Genomic DNA, 25,623 nt, shown 5'->3' on the forward strand with positions numbered 1-25,623 from the left:
AGAAGTAAGAGTAACTTTAATATCTACAGTCTGTTAATTATACAAAATTACAGCAAAGTCAGCGAGAAAGCATCAGTCACTATCCAGGTTCCTGTGACAGTTTTTCCTGGGTGACGTCACACATCTGCAGCTGAGTGCAGAATCCTTCTGCTGTCTTCATTTTCTGCTTGCCAATACCAGCACACACTAGTGTGACAAGCATCTACCTAAATTAACGAAAATAAAAACAGAACTAAGTTTGACTCTGATTCACTGGTAGCAATGTTATGCTGGTTTTCCATGGCTTAGCCAATCAAAACCAAGTTATTCTGTGAGGCAAAGGAGAGGTCAAAGATGCCTGACACTTACAGCTGGAATGCTTTGAAGGGGGAAAGGAGGATTCTACTTCAAATTAGTAGGCATATTTATTTTGAGGAGTAGCATTTAATCAAGTACACTGTCCACAGACCCTCTATTTTTTCTTGAGGTAATTGAGATTGCAAGCAAAATATTAACCACCGGTGGATATGAACGAGCCAAAACACAAGGGGGTGGAAAGGGATGCGGAAATATGAAATGTGTTTTTTTCCCTCCTCTTTGGGATTGCTCTCGCATGATAGCTTTGCTCAAGCACTTGAAGAATAATAACTCATTGGGGAAAATGTCTGTGGACAGAGAGGTAATCAAGGAAATATGATAATCAAATTTACTTGATAGATACCTTCCTCATCCACCCATCGGAGGTCCAGGGTTGTAAGGTGCACCTGACAACAATAAACAACATGAATCATGACTCAAAACAGGTGGTAAAAAACAGAATGGTCACAATTCCAGTCACATTTCATTTTCCACTTTTGAGAAGGTCAAGTGTCAGGTAGATTAAGTCTGCATACAAGCCAAGGGGCCCCTGAGGCCAGAGCTTATCCCAGTTTCTGTACCATCAAGCAAATAGGAGTATTTCTACTCCCCCCTGGATGGGACGCTAGTCCATCACAGGGTTACCCCCAGCATTAAGTTTGCCAGTACCCATTTACACTACACCTAGGTGGAGAGAGGCACTGTGAGAGTAAAGTGTCTTCCCCCAAAACACAACACAATGCCCCTGGCTCATTTAACCTGGTCTGCTTGATCCAGAGACAAGCGCAGTAACCACGAGGCAACTGCACCTCCATGTCAAGTGTCAGACTCCCTAATTTTTGCACTGAAAGAGTTTGATTATCATGTGCTCTGTAACTGTTTGATTCCAAAGTAAAAAGCTATTAACTTGCTTTGAAAACTGCCTAGCTACTGCCAGAAATATGGGGAAATAAAAATATATTCTTTCAACCTTAAAGCTAAGGCAAGTTCTGCAGAAAAAGAACCAATTTAGATAGAAGTAGGTTGGGGAAAAAAAAAAACTTATAATAATTCTCACTTACCACCTCCTCCCCTTCCAATTCTTCCATATCTTCTACCTGGTGGTCTTGGAGGGCTGAAATAAGATGAAACTAAAATTAACCTCAAGTAACTAAATAAATCAAGCAACACTAATTGAAATGAATTTATCACAGAAATGTTATTTGAAGCACTGATTGTATAAAACTAAGAGAGTAAGCAATTCTCCATCCTGCAAGAGGACACTTTAACTGCTGCTTGATATGCAGAAGACTGGGGAGACACTCTTAATCAGCACTTTACACTTAGTTGCTAAATCTGGAAACAAACTTACCCTCCTCCCGGCCGGTATTCTGAACTTGCATATGAGTTACCATACTTTGTTAATCCAGGCTGAAAACAAACAGATAAACAACAGTTTATAATCATGGTAATCGGGCTCAGGATATATAGAGTTTTGATCTGGTCTGCACCAGCGTGCAATTGATGAACAAAATGGCACTGACTGCAAAGCAGGGTTGATTTGTTTAAGGTGGCTCAAAACAGTAATATTTCCATGAGTCGCTAAGGCTCTAGTGCTCGGCACTTCAGCACGAGGTATAATGCGATCACCCGAGGGGTCATGAGATAGTGCCCGAGATTTAAAGTTTACAAAAATCACAACAAACATGGCGGTGCAAGGCCTACGTTGTAAAACTTTGTTTCCGCAGAGTTTAGTAAGCTGTTTGCGGTATCAGTTATTTCTACCTTCAAAAACACCCATCCCCCAGGCAATTTAAAAGGAAAAACATTCTTTTAAACCACTGTGCTGGAACATAAACGAAAATTGTGATGTTGATGTTGTGATTGATTGCACCGGCTATCAATTTAAAAAACAGCAATAAAAAAACTACTCTTCAGGTTTTCTTTGTTCTTTTCACTCGACTAGTATCACCTTTGGGTATTTATGGTACTCTTGTTCTACTGCTTACGCTGCTAATGACAACAGCGAAAAAAAAAACACTATTTAACAATTAGGTTATGAGCTCGAGATTTCTATGAGGTGATAGTTGATGAGGCTGAAGGCTGAATCAACTATCACCTCATAGAAATCGAGATAGAAATCGCACCTAGTTCTGTAAGTCTCAAAATTACAGAAAACTGTTTTGAGCTTCCTTAACAGAAGTATGATATAGGCTTTGATGACATATATGGGGCGAGTTTATGACCTATATGCAGAGGCACAGTGGCCTCATGGTTAGTGCGCTTGACTCTGGAGCGAGCAGTGCAGGTTAGAGCCCTGGCCGGGGACACTGTGTTGTGTTCTTGGGCAAGACACTTAACTCTCACAGTGCCTCTCTCCACCCAGGAGTATAAATGGGTACCGGCGAATTGTTGGGGAAACCTAACAAATTGCGGGGTAGTGACCTGCGATGGACTAGCATCCCGTCCAGGGGGAGTAGAAATACTCCTAGCCGCTTCATGCTACAGAAACTGGGATAAGCTCTGGCAGCTATGAGCCAGTCGGCTCAAAGGCTTCACTTGTTATGACCTATGAAGTGCTACTGAAAAAATTCTTAATTCTGTTCAGCAAATAGAATTTATCCACAGCATATTTGTACCTGTTGAGTCTTATTGAAATTTAATTCTGTCAAAGATAAGATAAATTTCCTTTGAGTATAGAGATAAAGATTTAATAAAAATCCTTTGCAACCTATAGCTACTGCATGCAAGTTAACAAACATATTTCTGGTTCGATTAAAGAGTGCACTTGTCTCCCTTTTTTTAAAACGAAATTTAAGCTTAAAACTACAGACAATATTCCAACTCAATAACATGAAGACAAATGGGGTACTGTGATTTTCACTTGTTCGTACAGCATCGATTAATTAAATTTCTATCGGTATTGACGACCCTTGACTGTACTCACCGAAAACATGGTATGGAAGCTGTTGATATATTAAAAAATAAAGAAAGAAAAAGATAAGCAGAATGTTAGTAATGCTACAGGTAGCAGAAACTTTAAGATGAAGACCTACGTGTATTAAAGGTTGAGAAATCAACAAAACATCACAAATAAGCTTATTGATGAATGTGTCTTACAATAAAATTACGAAGTTGATAATACCCCAGAAGACATCTGAGAATATGGACAATCTCCAGATTGATCTGTTTTCTAACACGTTACCTGCGAATTGAAACGACAAAATGTTGGAATACAACTCATAATCGGGCAATTTTCGATTCTCAAAATTTCACTTACTTCCAGATACGTACACCATTTTTCATGATGATGAATCAGTTTGTAGTTTGATCGCGAAAAGCTTGGGGCGAGCCTCTTTTCCATGATTTTAAGTGGGAGACTGAGTCCGAAGGTGTCTGATTACTATAGCAACCTCAGTTTGGTGGAAAATGGCGGTGTTTTTGTAGTAAAATTTTGAAGTTCTTTTTTCCAGAGTAAAAAGCTACTAACTTGCTTTGAAAACTGCCTAGCTACTGCCAGAATTATGGGGAAAAAGAAAGCTAAAGAACCAGAAACTCCAGCAAAAGATGAGGTCAGTAATTTTGCATGAAAGTCAACCGAAAATCTACTAATTGATTTCTCTGAAAGAAATTGACTTTTTGAAGTTCTGGGAAACCTTCGCGTCCTTTTGAATTCATTTATTCATGATGAGATAACGCAACCGGCCATTAAGATAGTGCTTTGAATACTTTACCTAATCTACTTATGAGTACTTGAACTGAGGACTAAACAAAATGGTTCTGTTTAGGAATTCATAGGTAAGCTTGCAAGAACCGTTCGTATGCCGGGCAAGTATTTTTTAATAGAAACTTTTCCCGCGATTTCCTAAGAGACGAGCTCTTTTTAAATCGCAGTTTAGGCTTCTGCTAGGTCTAAAGGTTTGATTGTTTCGATTCCCTGAATATTACGAATATTTTAGCCGAAAAAGCTCAATTTGTATAATTGAAAACGGTTAAAACTTTGTGGCGTTCTGTCCAGCTCTGATCTCCTGTGCAGGTTTCAAAAGGCCTCAAAACATCTGTGTATCAGTATTAACCTATTTTAGGTTATTGTGCTATTGTTGATACACTCAACACTTGTATTTTTAAGTAATAAATAGCTAGATTAATTTTTATTGCTTCAAATTAATAATTCTTAATATTGTGTAATTTACTAATGTTTACATGCACATGAAATTGTTAATAAAACAGACAAAACTATTTTCGATTGAAAAAGATTTCTACATGACAGTTTTCCAGTAAGCAATCTGAATAAAATTATTCTCTGCAAGATAGCTAATTAGCACTTAAGTACTAAAGAATTTGACCCTTTCTTTTAAAAAACTTTTAAAAATAAAGTGAGTTGTAAATAATGTAGATCAAATGTTGTTTTCAGTGTACAGTACAAAAAAAAAATTATGATTATTCTCAAGCATAATTGGTGAGATACACATGTGCATGTGTTCAAGAATGTTTTAGTACTCTAGGAAACATTCATTTCTTTGAGCTTCTTTGCATAATTTTTAATATTGAGTTACAGACTGAAGCACTTGTGAAATGAAACTTTAAAGCAAGTCTTTATAGTGCAGTTAATGGAGTGTGACGCTCTAGGCCCCTGCGGGGTTGTTACTGTCACTATAAGTATGTGCAGTAGTTTAATGTAATGTTGCAGGTTCTTTTTTGTCTTTCTTGTCTTGAAGAGACAATGAACACTTAAGCCTGGTTTCCACTAGTGACGCAAGCACAAGCACAAGCACATGCGCAAGCACAACAATTCTTATTTCACTGTGAAAATGGCTATGACGCAGGCATAAGCACAAGGATTAAAATTTTTCCTTTTTCTTTTCTTGTGCTTATGCTTGAGTTTGCACTGCAACAAGTGAAAACGAAAAACCACTCAGGCATAACACAAGCAAAAGGATATTCACCACACATGGATACATGTATGTTTGGCCATTGAAAACACCGGATCCAGATTACCTTGCGCCTAAAAAGTTTGGAATGTTCTGATGATTTTGCTTGTTTTTTTTGCTTGTGTTTGCATTGAATTTCGTTTTCACTTGGGTCATCCCTATTGCATGTGCTTGGGCTTGCATCGTTAGTGAAAACCAGGCTCTAGCCTTTCATGAATACATGTTGCAACACTGTCTAGTACACCGATATATCATATATTTTGTATGGCTATGTTTTTTTAATATATCCATTCATGTCTCGCTCAAAGCTGCATAAGATCTTTACTTTCTATGGTACATAATTCACCATTGGCCTAAACCCAGACAGCTGTCTGGCCATAAAGAGTTCTACAGTCATGTAGCTTGAACTTTAGCATCATTTGCTAGCTTTACTGCTATTGTACATAAGTATTATTTAGTGTTCTATATTGTCGCCCACCCTTCCTTCCTTTGGAGGCTTTATTAATATTGCTGGTATTATTTGAATAAACTGGGTTCACCTCTGATCTATGACACTTTCAGGTAGTCTCGCAGCGACTTCCCAAGCCTTGATTTTTGCTATTTAGTGGCACTATTGCTCTCGTTTTGCCTAATTCAATCCAGTATGTGGCGGCGGTGGCAGCTCGTAGTGCTGGGAATATACAGTATGTAGTAGGCTTGAGCAAGCCACAAATGTCTACACTCTGGCATGATGCTGGCTGGAGGTTTCAGCTCGTACATGTAGTGTTGTTCAGAGTTAGGGTTTGCCCTTTTGCCGACTTGTCCGATGTAGTGTGGGTTTTACTGCTGGGGAAATAAATTAGGGTTTGATCACGTAATGGAAGTTTGCCTGTTACGGCGATCATGGAGCCATTTATTATTGTATGGTTTTTGCATTTGTCTGTTACAAACATGTGTTTGAACATACTAACTGTACAGTAACTCTCTAGAAACTGCAACATTAACTGTGAAATTACAAAATATTAATATTTAGTTGAAGTACCACACATTTGAATAAAAATCTAGGAAAAAATTAAGCACTTGAAAAACTGATTGAGTATTGTTGTTATTATAATCATTATAATTATTATTATTATTATTATTATTATTATTATATTAAATGTGTTGGATTATTATTGCATATTAAAATAATAAGTCATAATAATAATAGCATTTAACAATAATAATTATTTTTTTCATTGTTAGAAAAATTGTTATTGTTAAATGTTATTATTATTATGACTTCATGTGTGCGCAATCATTTTGTGAACAGTTTGATCCACTGGAACTTGTCAGCAAGAAGCCTCATACAGTTGTGTTGATGTTAGACTCTCCAGAAGAACATGTCCTTCAATCAGCTTGTGAAGCACTGTACAAGTTCTCAGAGAAGTGTGAGTTTGCAAAATTGCAGTTAGGCATCACAGGCTTAAGTAAAAGTTGTTCTGGGACTATATTGTAGATTTTAAGTACTACCTGCATAGTTTTACAATGCTACATGTATATTTCCACTGTGTTTTAAAAATATTTAACTTTTGATGATGAGAGAATGCTTCATTATCGGAAGCTTGGTGCAAAGAAAATAACTTTTCCTCATATGTTCTAGGCTGAAAGCTAATTGCCCTTTATAGGCTACTGTCATGTAGCTAAAAAGTGCCATTTAAAGTTTTATTTCCTAGCTACCGGGTGCATGTATGACAGCATTCAGTGACCCAGCAGGGAAATCCACCAGCCTCAGGCTATCGTACAGGCTACATGTATATAATTTGAGACTTTATTTGCAGACTGGAAAATGACATTGTTAATTTCATTGTTTTTCAAGGCAGAGTTCATCTGAAACGAGCAAAAAACTCATATTACGTGTGACACTATGACAATAAACTAAATGAGTCAGGCTGAAAAGGCTCATTAAAAGTGTCAAATAGTGGCATTTAGTAAATGCTGTTCGACACTTTCAAGGGCCTTTCCAGCCTCACATAAAGCTCACCTGGGGCTGGTGTTTAAAATAAATGACTGGCCTGTAGAAGTTTCTCTAGTTATTTCTTAGAACTGTGAAGTTCTGTCAGCCAATAGTTATTCTTTAATTCTTGTGCCGCAGGTGATGAGAACAGACAGGAGCTGTTGAATCTTGGAGCCCTGGAGCCTCTTTTAAAGCAGGTTTTATCTGAAGATAAGGTTGTCAGAAGAAATGCCACCATGTGTCTTGGTACCATGGCACAGAATGGTTGGTTTATAAGAGCCATAACCTTTTTAATATCACGTGTTTTCTTTCAAGACTTGCCAAAAGTCAAATAAAGATCTTTTAATTGATGAAGATCTTGCAAACGTAAGAGGGATCTTACATGTATGTACAGTCCCAGCTATCTTATAAAGGATCTCTAAAAGGATCTTGCGATATCCTGAAGGATACAAAATATAATTTAGGGGATTTAAATAGTATTGTTAAAAAAAATCTTTTGATTCAAAAGATTTTTTTTTAATGAAGGATCTCGTATTAAGGAGTGATAATTGAGGAGCACCCAAAAATCCTTGAAGATTATTAGATGTTTGAGGATGACATAGAGGACAAGTGAAATACAATAACTGTCTTACAAATGTAGAATACTGTAAGTGGGTTACAGCTGATAAAGAATAACTTTATTTATTATGATCAAGCTATTAAATATTTAAAGTTATTTTTGTAAATAACTTTCAGCAAATGTTAAAAAAGAACTCCGAAAGCTGTCCAGCATTCAGCCACTAGTCACATTACTAGGACCTGATGGTAAGTTTTTTATGTGGAGTTCAACTGCGACTGAGGCCCCATCCACATGATAACTCATTAATATAAAATAAATGTTATTTCTAAAGTGTAACATTAGAGCGGTTTTCAATTGAGTTTCGAAAGTGATCAGGCAATTACTTTGGTTTTGGTTTTGGTTTTGGTTTAACTTCAGTTTTAGGTTGGCTGAGAAGTCTGATTGGTAAGTAATTGATTTGGTTTTGGTTTTACAAGACTCAATTGAAAACTTCTCTAAATGAAATGCATTTCTATAGAAATCTGATCAAAATGTGATTTGAGAAACTAATTAGCTTAATAATTTGCTGTGAAATGTCAAATTTACACCGTAAATTATTTATCTATTCAGTTCTGAAGCAGTGTCTTCAGCAATGATACTTGAACCCCCTGAGTAAGAATAACTGTTTAAGTAATAACAAAAGCCAATCCCTGAATACTGAATAAGTTTTGTTGTTGTTGTTATTCAGAGGATGTTTTGTGTCATGAATTTGCAAGTTTAGCACTTTCATCCATGGCAGGTAAGTTGGTTATGTAAATGACATCACTTTCGCTTATACCAACAAGCCAATCATATCTTTTTCATCTTCTCAATACATGTAGCTTTAAATAAATATTATGATATAGATGGACCCTGCATGCATCCTGATTGGTCAAAAACCCGTGTTTTATTAGAGTATAAAACATAGAAAAGGTGTGTTTTATTGTTTTTCAACACATTTACCTCAGTCTATATCATAAAGCAAACGAAGAAGCCTAAACCGTGTATTACACTGTGACAAAACACTCCGGACATTTGAGAACACTCTAGAAATGTAGAAAACACTCGCCTGCGGCTCGTGTTTTCTACATTTCCCTCGTGTTCTCAAATGCCCGTCGTGTTTTATCACAGTGTAATACTCAGCTTAGGCTTCTTTATTTGTTAATTACTGTATTTTGTAATGCTCAATGTATTAAATTTCAGTATTAATATAAAATGATACATACACTGTATCTCTAGCACCTGTATTTCTGGTAGAGACAAGTACTAAAATTTAATTTTCTTTTTCTTTTTCCTCGTAGCTGAGTTTTCTTGCAAAGTGGAGATCTTTGAACAAGGAGGCCTTGAGCCCATTATAAAGCTTCTATCATCCACTGACTGTGATGTGCAGGTATAAATTAATTCAAAGACTTTAAAATCTAGTACTGCACATACCATCATAGTGTGTTATAGTGTTGCACTCTTACATTGGTCAATACACTTTGCTTTTCTAGTGCTTGATACACTGTCAAATTAGAAGCTGTATAATGGCTACCTGAACCTTTTTAGTTCAACGTGACAAAATTCTGGCCGGGGTGTTACATGTACCTGTGATGGACTAGCCTTCCATCTAGGAGGGGGCAGGGGGGGCAGGGGGTGGGAATGCTTCCATACCGTTGATCAAGTCGCTCATGCTACAGAGTGTCAGACTACATGCAGCTCCACTGGACTGCTGTTATAGCTCAGATGTACTGAAATAATGCTAGGAAATCTGACTACATATGCTGTAAACTGATGTAGGTTGCAAATGCCTGAAACATTTTTAAATTTAATTTTTAATTTTTTAGTCTCATCCAAAAGTTGTAAAAAAGTAATTTACTAATAGTAATTAAAAGTCTGTAACATAACTTATCTTGAAATTCACTGAAGTTTTAAATAGTCACCTTCATAGCACAATCTGTCTCCCAAATTTCCCGTAAGCTGACTGACATGTATGTTCTTTTTCACAGAAAAACTCTGTTGAAGCCATTTCTCTGTTAGTTCAGGATTATCACAGTAGATCAGCAATTAGAGAATTTAATGGTGAGTTGACAGGCTTGCTCAGCTTATGTGTCAATTCGTTTGTGTCAATTCGTTTGTGTTAATTCTTTAATGTATACAGGTGTACTTCACTTCACCCTTAGCCATAACCCCTTGGGGATGTTGGGCCAATGTACACCCTCAGTAAACTGTGTACCTGCCAAATCCCCAAGGTTATCTGGGACCTTCCCCTGCATCCTGGTCTAACACTGGGTTGCCAAATTTTCTCTTTTAAATGAAAAGTTAAGATTATGTTTTCTGGCAAATTTTACAACCTGGAAAGAAATACATAGGACCTTCCTTTCATAGAAAGTGTCACTATATACACATGTAGCCAATTAGTCCTAAATAGAGTGGAACCTACATTAAATAGTACCCCTCAGAACCTCTGGCCCATTTTGGGCAGTTTTGGGGTAATTTGCAGAATTATAAGGATCCAGTTTTTTCATCTCCCATTGTCATTAGACAATAAGAAAGGGTACATTACCCTCTGAGCAAAATTGACAATCTCTCAGATTTGAGTTTCGGTAGGTTGGCGTCTCTGCCTCAGCCTTGATAAACTCATCAAAACTCCTGATTCAAACATATAAATTATAACCCTACAAATTATGCTTGCTTGGTTTTTCTTTAGGGTTGCAGCCACTTCTAGCATTATTAGATTCCGAGTATGCTATTATTCAACAACTTACATTGGACAGTTTGATACAGATTACTCTTGATGGTAATTGAGAAAAATAATTAAAATAGTTAAATTAAATAAATCGTGTTAAATACTTAATAATAATTATTAATAATGCTGTTTTTTTTTTTAAAATAAATGCTGTATGTATGTTTCCTACAATACAGCATAATACATGCACCTTTAGTTGCTGTTACCAGTATTGTCAACTCAATATTTATCAGGAATTACAAGTCAAGGACATAAAATTATGTCAAATCGTGATTAATTTTTAACATTGCTTATCAATTGAAACTTGTGTTTGTTGCACTAGCCATGGTAAAACTGTACTCAGAACAGACAGGGATCTAGGAAAAGTAGAGATTGATTTCTCGATCAATAAGTGCTGAAAGAGCAAGCTTCTAGAAGGGTCTGGGGCCATACTCTCCCAGAAAATGTTTTGGATTTAAACTTTCTGATTCATTCTGAAAAATCTGACTGAATTCTGTAAAACAATGAAAACCGGTATGGATCTGCACCTGTAGAAGTCAGTCACTTAGATAATAGATCTTTCGTTTTGATAATGAAAAGATTGCAAAATTAATTAATTGCACATTTATTTTTAATTTTGGTTGTACTGCTAATTAAACTGATCCAAACCAGTTTCATTTTAATTTTTTATTGTCTTGTATTCATTGTCACCTTCTGAAACAAATGAAATAAGAATCAGGACTGACAATAAGGGCCCTACCCGTAACGCCTGCTACGGTTGAGTATGTTTGATGGGCCTTTGATGATATGGATGAACTTGCCTGTTATTGATATAATTCACCCAGAAAGTAGCAAGATTGTCTTATGTGTGAAGATCAAGGCTACACGTGAATTAAAACTTAATGACGGCGCTGAAAATACTTTGAAAATTTTAAGCCGATACTTCTGAATCAATAAAAGTTTTTATTGTAACATCTAGAAATGAGCATTATTAATACATGTAATGAACATAGCACTTCTAGCATTCATGGGACCTCGTAATTTACTAATGAAGATGTTTACCTTTCAAACCTAACAGCCGACAATCGAGGAGCTTTGCGTGAACTGGAGGGGCTTGAAAAACTTGTTGATTTTGTTGGAAACAAGGTAATAAAAGTTACCTTTTATAGCGGTTACACACTTATGAGACTTTTATACACATGTATATAACACAGAGGATTATCGTGATAAGTTTTGATGAAATTCATGATTGTCAGACATCCAGCTAATGTATGTATAATGGGATGTTATTCCATCACAGGTGATTAGATAATCAAAGTTAATAAATTACAGCATCAGTCCGGTTTTGTTTTTACTCACCTATTTATGGACTGATTCCTTTTATGTATAGGAATATGAAGATTTACATGTGCAAGCCTTGCAGGTCTTGTCTAATTGTCTGCAGGATGTGGAGAGCATGCAGGTATTTTTAAGCCTATAAATAGTTTGTTTTTTCTTGATCTTGGGCTGCGTGTGTTATTCCTAAAAGGGCTCTGTAAAAGTGTAAACGCTTTCCGGCTATGATCCCAAACGCACAAGCTGAGCGGTATTTCACGCCCTCTTATACATGCAAGTACCTGTTAAAACTGTAATACGCTGACAAAGATGTAGAATAAGGAAGTTTTCATTGTGGCATATTTTAACATTACCATCCGCGCTAATGATAAAAAAGACCCAGTGGTTTCAAATGGGGACAGAAATTTTCTACCAAGGAAAGCTAAACAGCCACTGATGTAATTATAGTTTATTGTTTACATTCACAGCTTATACAGACCTCTGGGGGATTACAGAAACTTCTTGCATTTGCTGCCGAGTCTAATATTGCCGAGGTCCAGCAACATGCGGTAAGATCTTTAGCTCAGGTTTAACACAAACACGATTTACAAACTAAAATGACGGTTAAATGTTATGCCGTATTTTTGACGCGATTTTTTCTATTGCAACATTTTTGTGTGTATAAAGAAAAGTTTGCTACCCTTACAACTATTTGCAATGTCCAGGTTGCACGATATATTTCATTCATTTCTATTTCGTTCTCCTCTTTCAGGCCAAAGCGATTTCCCTGGCAGCTAAAAATGGTAAAGATGTTTGTGTGTGTGTTTATGAGTCTATGAATTCTGAGTACTTACAGAGTATTAAACCATTGAAAGTGAAGAATGATCATCGCAGTAAATTTTCCAATTTGAGCACTTGGAAAGAAGAAGCCTGAAAAAAATCAGGGCTTCAACGGAATTCGAACCTGTGACCTCCGCGATACCGGTGCGATGCTCTACCAACTGAGCTGTGAAGCCACACATTGGGAGCGAGGTCAATTAATTGAGTTCATATCTTTCCGTGAGGAGTGAAATGATGTGAAGTGTATATGAAATAATTCATATTAGAATTGCGGTTGTAGATGAAAGTGAAGAATGATCATCGCAGTAAATTTTCCAATTTGAGCAATTGGAAAGAAGAAAATCGGGGCTTCAACATTGTTGAAAGTAATGTCTTCGCTGTGCTTTTAGATATTTTAACATTTTACATTGCCAATATCTCTTTAGGTGAAAACAGAAAAATATTTCATGAACAAGAATGTGAGAAAACATTGATAACCCTCCTAGCATCCGAGGTAAGGTTGTTTTTGTCTAGTCAAACACTAAAGTTCGTATTGGCATGCTGCTAAAAACTCAGAGACGATACAAGTTTACGGCACAAGTTGGTTCATCCATTCATTGACACATATTAAGTAAATTAGTGTGAATATTTTAGGGATATGTTTGGGACAAATTTGCACTTTTGGCGCTTTTGCGCACGCGCCAGACGCGAATACAACTTCACCTTGCCCCCCACCCCACATACAATGTTGAAAACTAATACCTGCAATATCACCTGATTTTCAACATTGTGATGGGTGGGGAGGGGGGGACAGCAACGCGCTTTTTCAAACTTCAGTTCTAAAACGCAGATAATTCGTTACATTACATAACTAACATAAGTGTCCCAAGGACTTTTGTCCAGGATTGTACACTCCATCTTGGTGCGGTGCGGTGTGTTTATGGCAAAACGCAGTTAAGAAATTTGGTATGCTTTCCTTTTTGTCCTAGAATCCTGGTGTCCAGTCCTCAGCATCTTTAGCCCTGGCTGTTATGTCCGAAAACCTGAGTAGTAGAGACGTGGTTGGAAAGCTGGGTAAGAACTTTGTCGCATTTAACAATGAAGAATGGTATTGCAAGGGTATTCAGCATTTTAAGAACTTCTAATTTACTATACAACAGACTTAACCAAATTGTCAACAACTTTACTTGCCAAAGAAAAGCGCGGGCGATTTATCGTAATCTGAGTACATTACTTGCAAAACCAAAAAAATTCAGAGGATTTTAAGACTTTCGGACCAAAAAAGTGTCCGAAAATAAAACCGCCTGAAATTTTTAAGCGTCTTTTTGAAGTAGTCCAAAGTTCTTAGTTTCCTATATGTCGGACTTTTTGGAGCGAACTCTAGTTGAAACACTGCTTTACGTGGCTTTATAGAATTTGTGTTATTTTCTCGTCGGTGTATTCGTTAAACCTTGAGGGTGCAGTAAAACTATCTTTTTCAGTCTCATTTGTGTTTTGTAGCCGTAACTCTACTTTCGCTATGAAGTGTTTTAGCAAAGTGTCGGAAATTGTTGTCCGATGAGATAAAGCGTGTCCGAAACTTAAACGCCCGAAAATTTTTGTAAGTAATGTTCTTCGACTCTCCGCCTTCCCGACTATCTCGGGTTTTGATTGGTTATAAAAGCGAGAAACGGCATAAAGATGTCATAAATCAGTTTTGTAAAAATAATCTCTTTTGGGTTGCCACCTAACAGAAGCTCTTAATGTGATTTTGCTGTGAAGAATAGCCGAAAATTTAATTACTACACGGAGAAAGCGACGCACTCAGAGATAATCCGAACGCTGTAAACTAAATCATGTTAAGGCGCTAGAAATTTTTCTGCTCTTTTGCAGAGGGTATTCCGCCATTAATTAATCTTCTTGGTAGCGACAACCCTGACGTGAGAGAAGGAGCAACCCTGGCACTAGCAAACATTACGACTTCGAACAACACAAACTGCGGGTGAGAGAATCGAAATTTAAATCGTCTTTGTTGAATGTGCAACTACACAGTAAATGACAGGAAAGTATCAGCAAGTGGGGATGACTAACGAGTAAAATTAATGTGAAAAAGAAACCGTCAGGTCTATATTTGAAATTTTAAAGAAACGTTTTGCAAAGTGGTCTTGCTTTAAGAATTAGATTTCAGAATCTATTAAGTAAGCTCGTACCTAAAGTCTCTGTTTCTTAATTGGAGGAAATACGAATTAGTTTTTTCAATTTCTTGGAGATAAAAAAAGTGCGTGTGGGAAATATCTCCTTGTAATCATACATGTATGCTTTTTTTGTTAATGACTTTTGATGTGTTTATAGTGAAGTAGTAGACAAAGCTGGTGTTGATCCGCTGATCGCGCTCTTGAATGATGTCAAACCGCTGGTTCAAGCCAATGCCGCGGTGTGTCTCACTAACCTGGCTACAGAAGGTAATCACCTTACCCCAGACATTAGATCAGCTTATTTTGCTCTTAATTAGAACTCTTGCCGTTTTCCTGTCCAAAGCAAGTTTAAACATGACTTGGCCTACGCACATTTTGTCTCGCGCTTGGCATTAGATGCACCATTTTGGCGCGCTTGACGACGGTTGCACGTTTCCCGCGCTAGTTACTAATTGTATTTTTCCCGCCTTTGGAGCTGATTGTATGTTTTCCAGCACAAGTTGCATGTCTTTTTTGGAGTTTTGATTGGTTTATTTCGTTACTTACCTTTGTTTTGATTGGCCAGATGTAATTTCCTATAGTGTCGCCAGCTACTGCTGTGTTGTAGTAATAAAATTTTGTGTTCGTTGATTTTAGAGTCTTGGAGATCGGAAATACAGCAAAAAGGGATTGTTCCCGCCCTTGTACAAGCTCTACAATCCAAGTAAGGATGAACTAGGGTTCATTTGTAGCAAAAGAATGTCAAATATTTTCGCTTATTGAAGAATTACTGCATATAAAAGGCTAACTCGTTACTGTTTACATACATTTTCAGTGCCTCTGTTGTACAGAGTAAAGCTGGAATAGCGGTCGCGGCTTTTGTTTGTGATGCAGAGTCAAGAAACGAGGTATAAACTATCAAGGAGCGTGGGTGGTTATTTGTTCGTAGAAATGCATAAATTGCGGAATAAAAACATTAGGAACGTACGCTATTCCATATTGGAATAACATTTCAAAGGAATCCGAATCCAGGCCAAGCTTGAGAACGTGAGCCACTCCTCGTGTTTTCGACGGAGGCTCTCCGTATTACAATACATTTTCACCCTCATCATCATTAGTAACCATCCCTTCCAAATGGATTTATGTCATTTTCCAAGGGCTGTTCTACCAGATAGGGAAAGAAAAAGAATGGCAACTGAAAACTTAAGACTTAAAAGAGGTTTTCTTTTTCAACAGTTTCGAGCAGAAGGCGGTCTCCCGCGGTTAGTGGAGTTACTTCGCTCAGGCAATGATGACGTGCGGAGGAGCGTAGCCTGGGCCGTGTTACAGTGTGGCAACGATCTACCGACCGCCACCGAGATTTGTAGACTGGGGTGAGGCCTGTATAGCTTGTGTGGCATTGCATGTGATAGGCTTACTGCGTTTGAAGGCTTGTCCTTGGTCAAGGTTGGAGAGCGCTGGTAACATCATTACAACATATATAACTATCACTGGGAGTAGGGAGTTTAAGCAAACCACGACGGCAATAACAACGGGCACGTCGCTAAACAAAAGATTTAATGAGCAGAACAATCGCTGTGCACGTGCGTTATAATTCTTGGTACATTTCTTTGTCGTCCTCTGCAAAACAACAACGAGAAATGACCAAATTCTGTGTTGTCTGGCAAACGAACCACGACGGCTGAGTTTTTAAATTTTTTATTTCAAATTTATTGCTGTGTCCTAGATTCAGTGTCTTGATATTTTGACAATGAGAAACAAATTAAATGACTTAAGAGTGCAGCGAGATTTGTAGGTAAAATATAAATTAATTTTTTAATCGACATTGTCCTCGGCGTCGCCATCGTTGTTACTTAAATTCCCTAACTAAAGGTCGTCACACACTAGGGGACAATTTGTTGAGGGGACATGAAGCGGGGACAGGTTGTAACTTCAGTTTTCCTTTGGTAACATACCTGTTTTTTGCGACGAAGTTCGTTGCGGGTTAAATTTTGTTCCCCTAGCATGTTGTATAAATATTAGCTGGTTTGAATTCGTGCTTCCTGAATCAGGGACAAATAAAGGTGCATTGCTCTTGCAAACTGTCGTTCCCACAGAAGGGCTCGAACCCGGACCACTCGATCGTTATTCCAACACACGAACCGTTAATTTAGCCAGCGCGCCTTACTTCTAGGTCTTGAGGTAACTAAAATTCATTTGATGTGTGTTGTTTTTGCAGCGGTTTAGATATTCTTGGAGAGATTTCCTTGTCTAATTCTCGTCAGTCTGGCTTCGCAAAAGCTGCTATGGAATGCCTTCTAGATAGTAACTTACCTGCTAAGTATGCTATGACAGGCTCACTGAGTTCTAACAACATCATTCAGGATGGCTTTTATGACTGTGGACCGGTAAGGCGACACGTTCAGACCCGTCATTAAATACTTCTTTATAGTAATTTCAAACCTGTACACTTTTTGTAAGCGATCTTTCATGTTAGGTCCCGTGTTATTAATTTTAGATTTAGGCTAGGGGGAAATCTCTTAGTGCATGCAGTGAAACTTATTCATTACTAAGTGTGTTATCATTTGGCTAAAAAATCTGGAAATTTCGGTTGAAAGTCGCACCAAACAGTAATTTTCCGGAAAATGTTCTGAAATTGCGAACTACCTCCAGAGGAACGTACTCCTTTTTTTTTTCGGTATGAACTCATGTGTGATGGTCAGGAATTTCCTCAGCATTTGCTTATTTCTCCTGTTTCCAGTCCCTCAACTAGGAAAACTATAATAATCAGAAACCGAATTACTAATGATAGGCGCCATGTAATTTGGTGGCTTACTGACTTTGTTAAAAACCCATGCCACTACTCACGGTCATTTGAACCAGTTCCTTCTGACCAGCGGCGAGTAGGCCCGTCCACAACTATCCAGATATTTTTGGGGGAGATTTAGAAGTTTCAGAGATGTTTAGAAAATATAAGATATTTGGAAAATTCTGGGATATTTAGAAAAAATTCGTGGCTTTTTGGGGCTTAGCGCTTTTTTTCCTCGCAATTTTCTTGAAACAGTACGCAGTTCTATGCCAGCAACAATCCATTTCAGTGATTTTCCACTAAAATCGCTAAAGCATGGAGGATGCAGGTAGCATGGAAGTAACTGTATCGTCCTTCACAACTCCTATAGCCTGCGAATGCAGACGTATTTCCGGCTGTCGCCTGTCTCCGCCGAAAATAACGTTTGCGAACCCGAGCCAGGAAACGATTTCTGTGACGTAATGACTTTTGTTTCTCCTTGGCCAATCAGACTCCATGATGGAATGAAACTCGAGTGCTCCCTCGCAGCGAATACCTCGCGCAGTAGTTCTGGGGCTACTTGAACTAAACTGTGATTGGCTTAAAATTCCTACGTCACAGAAATCGTTTCCTGGCTCGGGTTCGCAGACGTTATTTTCGGCGGAGACAAGCGACAGCCGGAAATACGTCTGCGTTCGCAGGCTACAACTCCTACTATTGCAAGAAAAGTTGGGAATTTTAGCTTAAGTGATTCAAAATTGTTTATTTTTAAAACAAAAAATAAGAGATATTTAGACGGTTTTTCGATATTAAATTTTTTTTGAGAATTTCCGGAATTTTACGTGATATTTGCGGAATGGCCTAGCGGTGAGCTATCTAAATTAATTCATTGAGTGAAAAATGAAAGGAAAACTTACGTAGGCGATAACATCTGTGGCCCAATATTGTACGACAACAGGTACAAAATCAGCAACAACAATTAACTTGTGGTTGGTTCTTGTTCAGATGCGGCCTGATAGCAAGTTCCTGACGCTTGAGGAACTTAGTCCCCTGCCTACAGACGCACATCGACCCATTATCCTTGTAAACTGCAAGAACGCGGACAGGTAAGGCAGCTCAGAGCCTGGGCTACTTGCCAGCTGAATCACAGTAATCGAAACGACTGGAAGTCTAGAAGAGTGAAGGTTCTTGGTTACGAGACAAGTTCATAGTTCTGATTTAATGGAAAAGTGTTCAGTAACTTTTTAGGTCATTAAGACTTATTAAGAGTGAATGCCTATAAAAATGGACCTAAATCGCCTATCAGTGGCACAGGTCGAAAAATTGATTTCGCTTGTATTTTGTCCATAGATAGGTCCTAGTAAGAATAGAAACGGACCATAGTTAGTTTCTGCTAATACAGCTTTCTTTGGTAGAAATACGCCAAAAACGATTTCGACCCGACTGGGCTCAAAATCTACTTCCGGTTTTGCTGAATTTTCCGAATATTTGATTGCTTCGCGCTCCGCAGAACAACTACTTGAGAATCTTTCAATGGATTTTATATTCAGTTCAGGTCTTGGTAGTATGACTGAGCGAAAAATAAAATAAATCAAAGTTAGTTTTGAGCCCGAAAAGAGGTAAAACTGAAACGCAAAATTTTATAGTATGTCGCAAGAGAATTATTGCTTAAAAACATCGCCATATTTTTCTATGGGCTATAACTTTAAATACCATAAAAACACTTTCTACGGGTTAAATATACACCCACCTGTTAGGATATCAAAAAATATCTCTGGGCAAATGGTTTCAAGTCGCCCGCCTTGGCCTGTGTTTCTCATAGACTTTGCCCAAAATCCGCCGTTGGAATGCAAGCAATTGCGTGACGCGGATAGCCACTCTCGAGTAAAATATTCGTTTCCAGCAATCCGATGAAAGCAATTTTTGAAACGTTGTGTGGATAAAATAATGGAAAATGTTTTTTTTGTTGTTTTTTGTTTTTGTTTTTTTTGTTTAACTTAGTATAAATATATATGTTTTTTCATTTGCATTGCGACACCCACGACATCCATGATAAAGAACGTTACTACAGTACTCCGGGAATGATTTTAACACTTGTTTATTTTATTGATTTCACTGATAACTTACAACACAGTAGCAGTTTCAGAGATACACTTAACCAATCCTCTATGATTTATGGCAACTGAATCATTGACTGACAAATAAAGTCAAGTGGAAATACCATAATTTCTATAGACTACTAACTGCGTGACGGCATCTCAGCTCTTCTAGCTGTGTAGAAAATTTGTACCTACACAATATGCTCAAACTCAGCTAGAAAACCCGGAATTTCTTGAATTGAATTAGCCGAGGAAGAAATTGCGTTTAAGTTTCAATCATACTGGGAAAAAAATCCATCTTTTCTACTTTGGTTGTTTGATCAATTAACTGAAATTTGCAGATCAAAACACTGGTAGACAAATAAACATTACAGTGGTCGATCTAGGACTAGGTTTACAATAAAGGAGTTCCCGAATTCATCAATTTTAGAGTATTCGGATTAGTAGGGGTTTACAGTGAAAGGATATTCGGATTCTTAATCGTTTATACACGACGATAACTCCGGGAACATTCATGATGGAATGGTTAACAAGCAGTTTGTTGCCTCGACAACGAGAAACAAAATGCCTCCGAAAATAAGGCTAGGGGTAGGTTGAGACAGTCTGAAGTTTTCTTTCAACTCGCTGACCACGGTACTGTTGTCCATCATGCCAGGTTCCTACAGGTATTTACTTAGGGTTTAGGGTCGAAAACCGTCGAGGTTTTCGATCGTGCCATCGTCGTCATCTGCGCAGTAAAGTATAAATTGGGCACGGTTTCTGAGGAGTATGGCACTACCCATTATAAAAGTGATTACCTACACCTGAAACAGCACGAGGTAATCACCCAGCGACCGCCATCAAATGGCCATCAATGCGCCTACGACTCGACTACGACTGGATCATGTAATCCGCCATTTTCGTTCCACCGCAAACTCAAAAGATCACAGGCGGAAAAATATCTGGATTCGAGAGAAAATCGTTCACACGACAAAACTCTCCGGATTCAAAAGTTTTCGGATTCAAAGTTCCCACTTTAAATTCCGGATTCAAAATCTCCGGAGACACGACCAAACCGGGGGGTTTTTATTTCGGTTTCGTCCACTTTTGTGTAAATGACAAAATCAATCCGGCACTAAAACATTCTGGATTCATCACGAATCCGGAACAATTTCCTCTAGTGTAAACCTGCAATCCTGGCCATAAGTTGTTGGGACACCTCCCATTTTTGCGCGCTGAAACCCACGATTTCAACTACGTCCTTAACGTTTTAGAACAAAAGATGAATGGAAGCAAGTACAATTGACCCCCCCCCCCCCTCTCCCCTAGCAATGTTGCATGAAAATGAAGCTATTCTGAAGACTAGATTGGATGTGGGAAAAAAGGAAAAAGGGACAATAGAAAGTGGTTAGACAGTTGTGTTAGAACCAAACGCGATTGCTGAAAAATCGCTATTATTGGAATAAGACGTGAATATCTATCTTATCGTCTCTTTAGTTCGAGAATACTGTTCTAGGAGGCGAACAACTCTTGAAACGAGGCTATTCTGAGGCTATTGTCAAGGATTTTTTTTCTTCAAGATTTTTATCAACATTGACAGGGGGAGGGGGTAGGCGGGCTTGCGCGGTTTTGGTGTTAAGAGAGGCTGCCTGTGAAGTCATCTGCCGTAACTGTCCCAACACTTTTGACCAGGATTGTAGTCTTAAATGAACAGCGAACATCCATCTTGTTTTGTTCGCGGAAGTCGGTCACAGAGGAGCGAATTTCAATGAAATATATATATAATTTGATTAAGCAATTAGCCAAAAATAGGTTGGCCGCCAAAACAGTTTAGGGTTTAGCCTAACTTTAACCTTAAGTTTTAAGACTGAAGAAAAAAAGGAAAAAGCACTGAGCATTTCAGTTGTTTGAAACAGAAACATTCGCGCACAATGAACTATGTATAGTACGTGGGTAACCAGGAAAGCAATCCGTCCAGCACAGTAATTGTTCAAATTAACAGCTTACCGAGACACTCGCACTGTCGATGCCTCTTATTTATGACTTTTAGGATTTGTTTACTTTACTTTTTCCGACTTTTTAGCAGGAGAAAAAGCACTAAATGTGCTGGCACAAATAAAAAGGTCTAACCGAAAATCGATCCGTCGAAATCAACAAATGCAAATTTAATCACTGTAGCGTTCCTTCAGATCACGTAAGGCTACAAACCAACAATATCAACTTTTCATTACGCTTAACAAATGAACTTAGAACGATTTTCTTTCTAGAACTCGTTCTTGTAATTAAAATGATCAGAGAAAGAACGACAGCCTAAAACGACATAGCAGTAACACCCGAACTCCGAGTAAATTGCTTTTAATTGGCGTTTTTAATTAACGAAATTTCCAAAGCGATGACTTTCAAAATATAAAAGTTAAAAGTGGTCCATTATGTTTTTCTTTTTTCACCCAAATGTTCTAAGATAGCCATCTGCGGTTTGTTGGAAACGAATTATGTATTCAGGGTGACCGCCAGAGTCACGCAATTGTTTACATTCTCACGGTGGTTCAGGGAAAAATTCATGAGAAGCACAGGCCAAGGCGGGCGACTTAAAACCATTTGCCCAGAGATATTTTTTGATTTTCAAACAGGTGGGTGTACAGTTAACCCGTATAAAGTGTTTTTATGGCATTTAAAGTTATAGCCCATAGAAAAATATGGCGATATTTTAGTGCTATAATTCGTTTGAAACACATCGTAATATTTTCCGTTCGTGTTCGATCTCGTTTCAGGCTGAAACGAAGCCTCGATTTATTTTATTTTTCGCTCAGTCATACCATGAAGACCTGAGCTGAATGTAAAGACCATTGAAAGATTCTCAAGTAGCTGTTCTGCGGAGCGCGAAGCAAACAAATATTCGGAAAATTCAGCAAAACCGGAAGTAGATTTTGAGCCTAATCGGAAAAAAATCGTTTTTCGCAAATTTCTCCCCAAAAAAGCTGCATTAGCAGAAACTAACTATGGTCCGTTTGTTTACTAGCTAGGGCCAATCTATGGGCAAAAAATGAGCAAAATCGATTTTTCGACTTGTGCCGTTGTTTGGTCCATAATTATGGGCACTGGCTCTTAAAACGAGAAGTTATATGCTTTGCTTGAATCTCGTTTCTAGGAAACTCCATAAGAGGATGACAGAGATCAACTCTCTTACTCTTAGTCCCTCCACTCTTGGTTATGACTACGTTACTTTTCTCTTTGATCTCAGGAAAACCCCTTCTCCTGTCCTACCTGTTCCCAAGGAGCCAGAGAAAAGCACGGAGAGATTAGGAAAGGGAACCAAATCACACAAAGACTTGAGAAGGTACATCCCTTACTCAGTTAAAGTGACTGTGAAGCACGCTGCGACGTTTAAAACTTTGCAATGTTTTCTTTTACGTCTTTATGTTGGTTTTCCCATTGCTTGGCCAATCACAAAGCAAGTTAGTCTGGGTGGAGGAGACGTCCACATAACCACGTGACGATACATTTCACACGCGGTTCTCTTATTGGCTGTATTTTAAAAATTTGGAAAACCAACCCAGTTTCGAAAAGCAATCAAAACTTTGACGACAGTAAGGCGCGATTCACTCCTCCCCACTCACTTATTGAATATCTGTCTTTTCTCCGTCTTAGCAAAAGTAAGATCATGCGTGAACGAGAAGAGCAGAAACAAAGGGAAGAAGAGGCCGCTTTATCCGAGGTCTCAACCACGCAACAAGATGTGGTGCCTACTTGGCAGCCCCCGACGGATGAGGTACTTCAAGGGTACATCGAGGAGGTACGGAGCAATATCCAGCCACTTGCTACGACCAGCCAACAAGTAGAGGCTCTTGCAAGGTAAATAAATGGCATGTGATTTTCATTATAGATAATGAAAAGCTTCGCATATTCCCGCGGGGGTACTCCCAGATATTGGCTACATAGGCATGTTCTACAGGATAGGGTAGGGTTTTTGAGATCCTTGGAATATCATTTTTGCCCCAGTTGGCATTGTGTTCAGGTTCATTGTGTTGGCAGCTAACACTGCGGTGCATAAATGCCCAGCTAAACGAAAAGCAAATTCTATGCTTGATGTTAGCTTCCAATGTTACAGAAACGAAATAAAGTTCATCCATTCACGTCATTCTAAGTTTTTGTTTGTCCCCTTGAAAAGTGTGTCATTTTTCAGGTTTGGTCATTCAGATCTTGGTCATAATTAGGGTAAGGGGTTTGGGAAGCGGGCCGCACACCCCCACCCAATTTTTCTCCCCGGGCCCGGGGAGCATACTGATATGTGTTTTGTTTTTGTTGCCAGTTTTGTCAGTGATAAGATGGGTGGAGCTGTCGACAGGGAGTCGCTGTCCACGTTCAGCTATGAATTACCAATCAGTCAACTGAAGTGTGAGCTCAACTCCAATATCATCCCCATCGGCAAGATTCAAACTGGGATCTTTTATCACAGGGCGCTACTTTTCAAGGTAATTTAGATGTTTCAGTTTTAGATCATTATCAGTCGCTGCGCAAGGCAGTAAATATTCGGGAAGTACTCGCGAGTTTTCAATTTTAATCGTGTCTTCGGGAAACCCGAACGCGTAACGAAGATATCTGAACGACTATTAACTTTTTTCCGAAGATTGAACTAAATATTCAAGATGGTCGCCACTCCAGACACCTTTGTAAGGCACCATGCTTGTGCACGTTTAAAATTTCCATTGTTTTCATCAACATTTACGATCGTTATTAAACCCCGTACAAACGTCTCAGTAACGTTTCTCCAAGGACCCTGGTCCTAGACGTTTTTCGTCTTCTTTCTTCTTTCTTACGTTAAAAAGCCGTCACATTTAATTGAGAAATCAAAAAAACCATGGAACAAGGTAATTTTATCAATTACTACTTGAAATGACTCCCACTTTAGCTGCCATTTCTTCCCCAAAGGCAAAAAAGTTATGTCACATTAAAAATAAATAAAATAAAACGCGTCAGACCGCTCTCAGGCTTACCAGTTTAGGTGACGGAGATTTTCAAGGCTGGTAGGAATTTTTTTCTCTCGTTTCTTGTTTCCAGGCTCTAGCTGATCGCATTGCAGTAAGCTGCTCGTTGGTTCGAGGAGAGTATAACAGGGCCTGGAACGAGGTGATGCTTTGTGAAGAAGCCAAAGACGGTCAGCCCAGGTTTCCTCCTAAACGTTACATCGTGGATCTGATGCACATACCAGGCCGACTCATGAGCGCGGACTCGCCTGAGGCTTCGTTGTATCAAAGGCTTTAGCATAGACTCACGAGCATTGATTAACGTCATGGACGTTTTTTTTAGTTGACTTCAGAATTTGTCTGTTTTGTCTTTGCGTTTTCAAAATTCTTGTTTGGCTCGAAGATTCGTGGAATGTTCTTTAACCAATCAGAGGGCAGATGACGTGTTCTCGACCAATCAAGTTACAAGGCAAAATTCAAAGTGCGCGTGTTTTCCCGCGCTTCTATCCAAATACGAAAGTTCAATGTCGTTCACGTTAAAATGGTCCGTTGTATAAAATATACAAGCCCTGAGTTCTTGGCGCATTGAGTGTCGTAGTTAATATCGCCGAGCTTATCACTCGCTCGTAAGTGCTTATAGAAAACATTTTGATCTCGATGTATATAATGTAAAATAAAATTCGATTTTTTTTTCACCGGTCTGAAAATGTGTCAGAAATACACCTGATTCTTTCCGCAACGTTTGGAGAGGTTTTCGGCTGTATTCAGGATAGAAGGCACGAACTTTCACCTTGTAAGGCTTCACCTTGTAAGAAATAGGCCATCTCCGAGTTGGCTTTTGCCTCTGTGTCAAAACGAGTCTTCGTTGGAAACCATTCATATGAAAATGAATTCCTCCTACATGTTCATTTTCATGCAAATCAAACGCATTTACGTATGAAAGGTTTTGCACGGACTCGTTTTGAAACAGAGGCACAGGGTAACTCGGAAACGACCCATTGGATACGGAAAGTGGGGGGGGGG

At 38.5% G+C, this 25,623-nt stretch overlaps 2 protein-coding genes across 2 annotated transcripts; one reads left to right on the plus strand and one right to left on the minus strand.

Moving 5' to 3' along the window:
* On the minus strand, positions 1-3,668 carry LOC110065327 (selenoprotein K-like). Its single transcript, XM_020772455.2, has 7 exons — positions 3,596-3,668; positions 3,436-3,520; positions 3,263-3,281; positions 1,688-1,746; positions 1,398-1,450; positions 701-743; positions 1-206 (listed from the first exon to the last, which is right to left on the minus strand). Exons 1-6 carry the CDS (start codon positions 3,612-3,614, stop codon positions 706-708), a joined length of 273 nt encoding a protein of 90 aa, XP_020628114.1. The 5' UTR covers positions 3,615-3,668; the 3' UTR covers positions 1-206; positions 701-705.
* A 61-nt stretch (positions 3,669-3,729) lies between these two features.
* LOC110065326 (armadillo repeat-containing protein 3-like) lies at positions 3,730-25,293 on the plus strand. Its single transcript, XM_089282051.1, has 25 exons — positions 3,730-3,887; positions 6,538-6,655; positions 7,360-7,485; positions 7,957-8,025; positions 8,508-8,558; positions 9,100-9,188; positions 9,787-9,859; positions 10,488-10,577; positions 11,584-11,651; positions 11,896-11,967; positions 12,308-12,388; positions 12,592-12,622; positions 13,085-13,152; positions 13,628-13,712; positions 14,511-14,619; positions 14,970-15,079; positions 15,449-15,515; positions 15,627-15,699; positions 16,028-16,164; positions 17,010-17,178; positions 18,564-18,664; positions 22,878-22,973; positions 23,285-23,488; positions 23,946-24,108; positions 24,695-25,293. Exons 1-25 carry the CDS (start codon positions 3,840-3,842, stop codon positions 24,896-24,898), a joined length of 2,502 nt encoding a protein of 833 aa, XP_089138177.1. The 5' UTR covers positions 3,730-3,839; the 3' UTR covers positions 24,899-25,293.
* Positions 25,294-25,623: the final 330 nt, after the last annotated feature.

The sequence above is a fragment of the Orbicella faveolata genome, unplaced genomic scaffold, assembly GCF_042242905.1.
Source record: "Orbicella faveolata isolate gen_17 unplaced genomic scaffold, um_ofav_v1 contig_12, whole genome shotgun sequence".
Taxonomy (NCBI): domain Eukaryota; kingdom Metazoa; phylum Cnidaria; class Anthozoa; order Scleractinia; family Merulinidae; genus Orbicella; species Orbicella faveolata.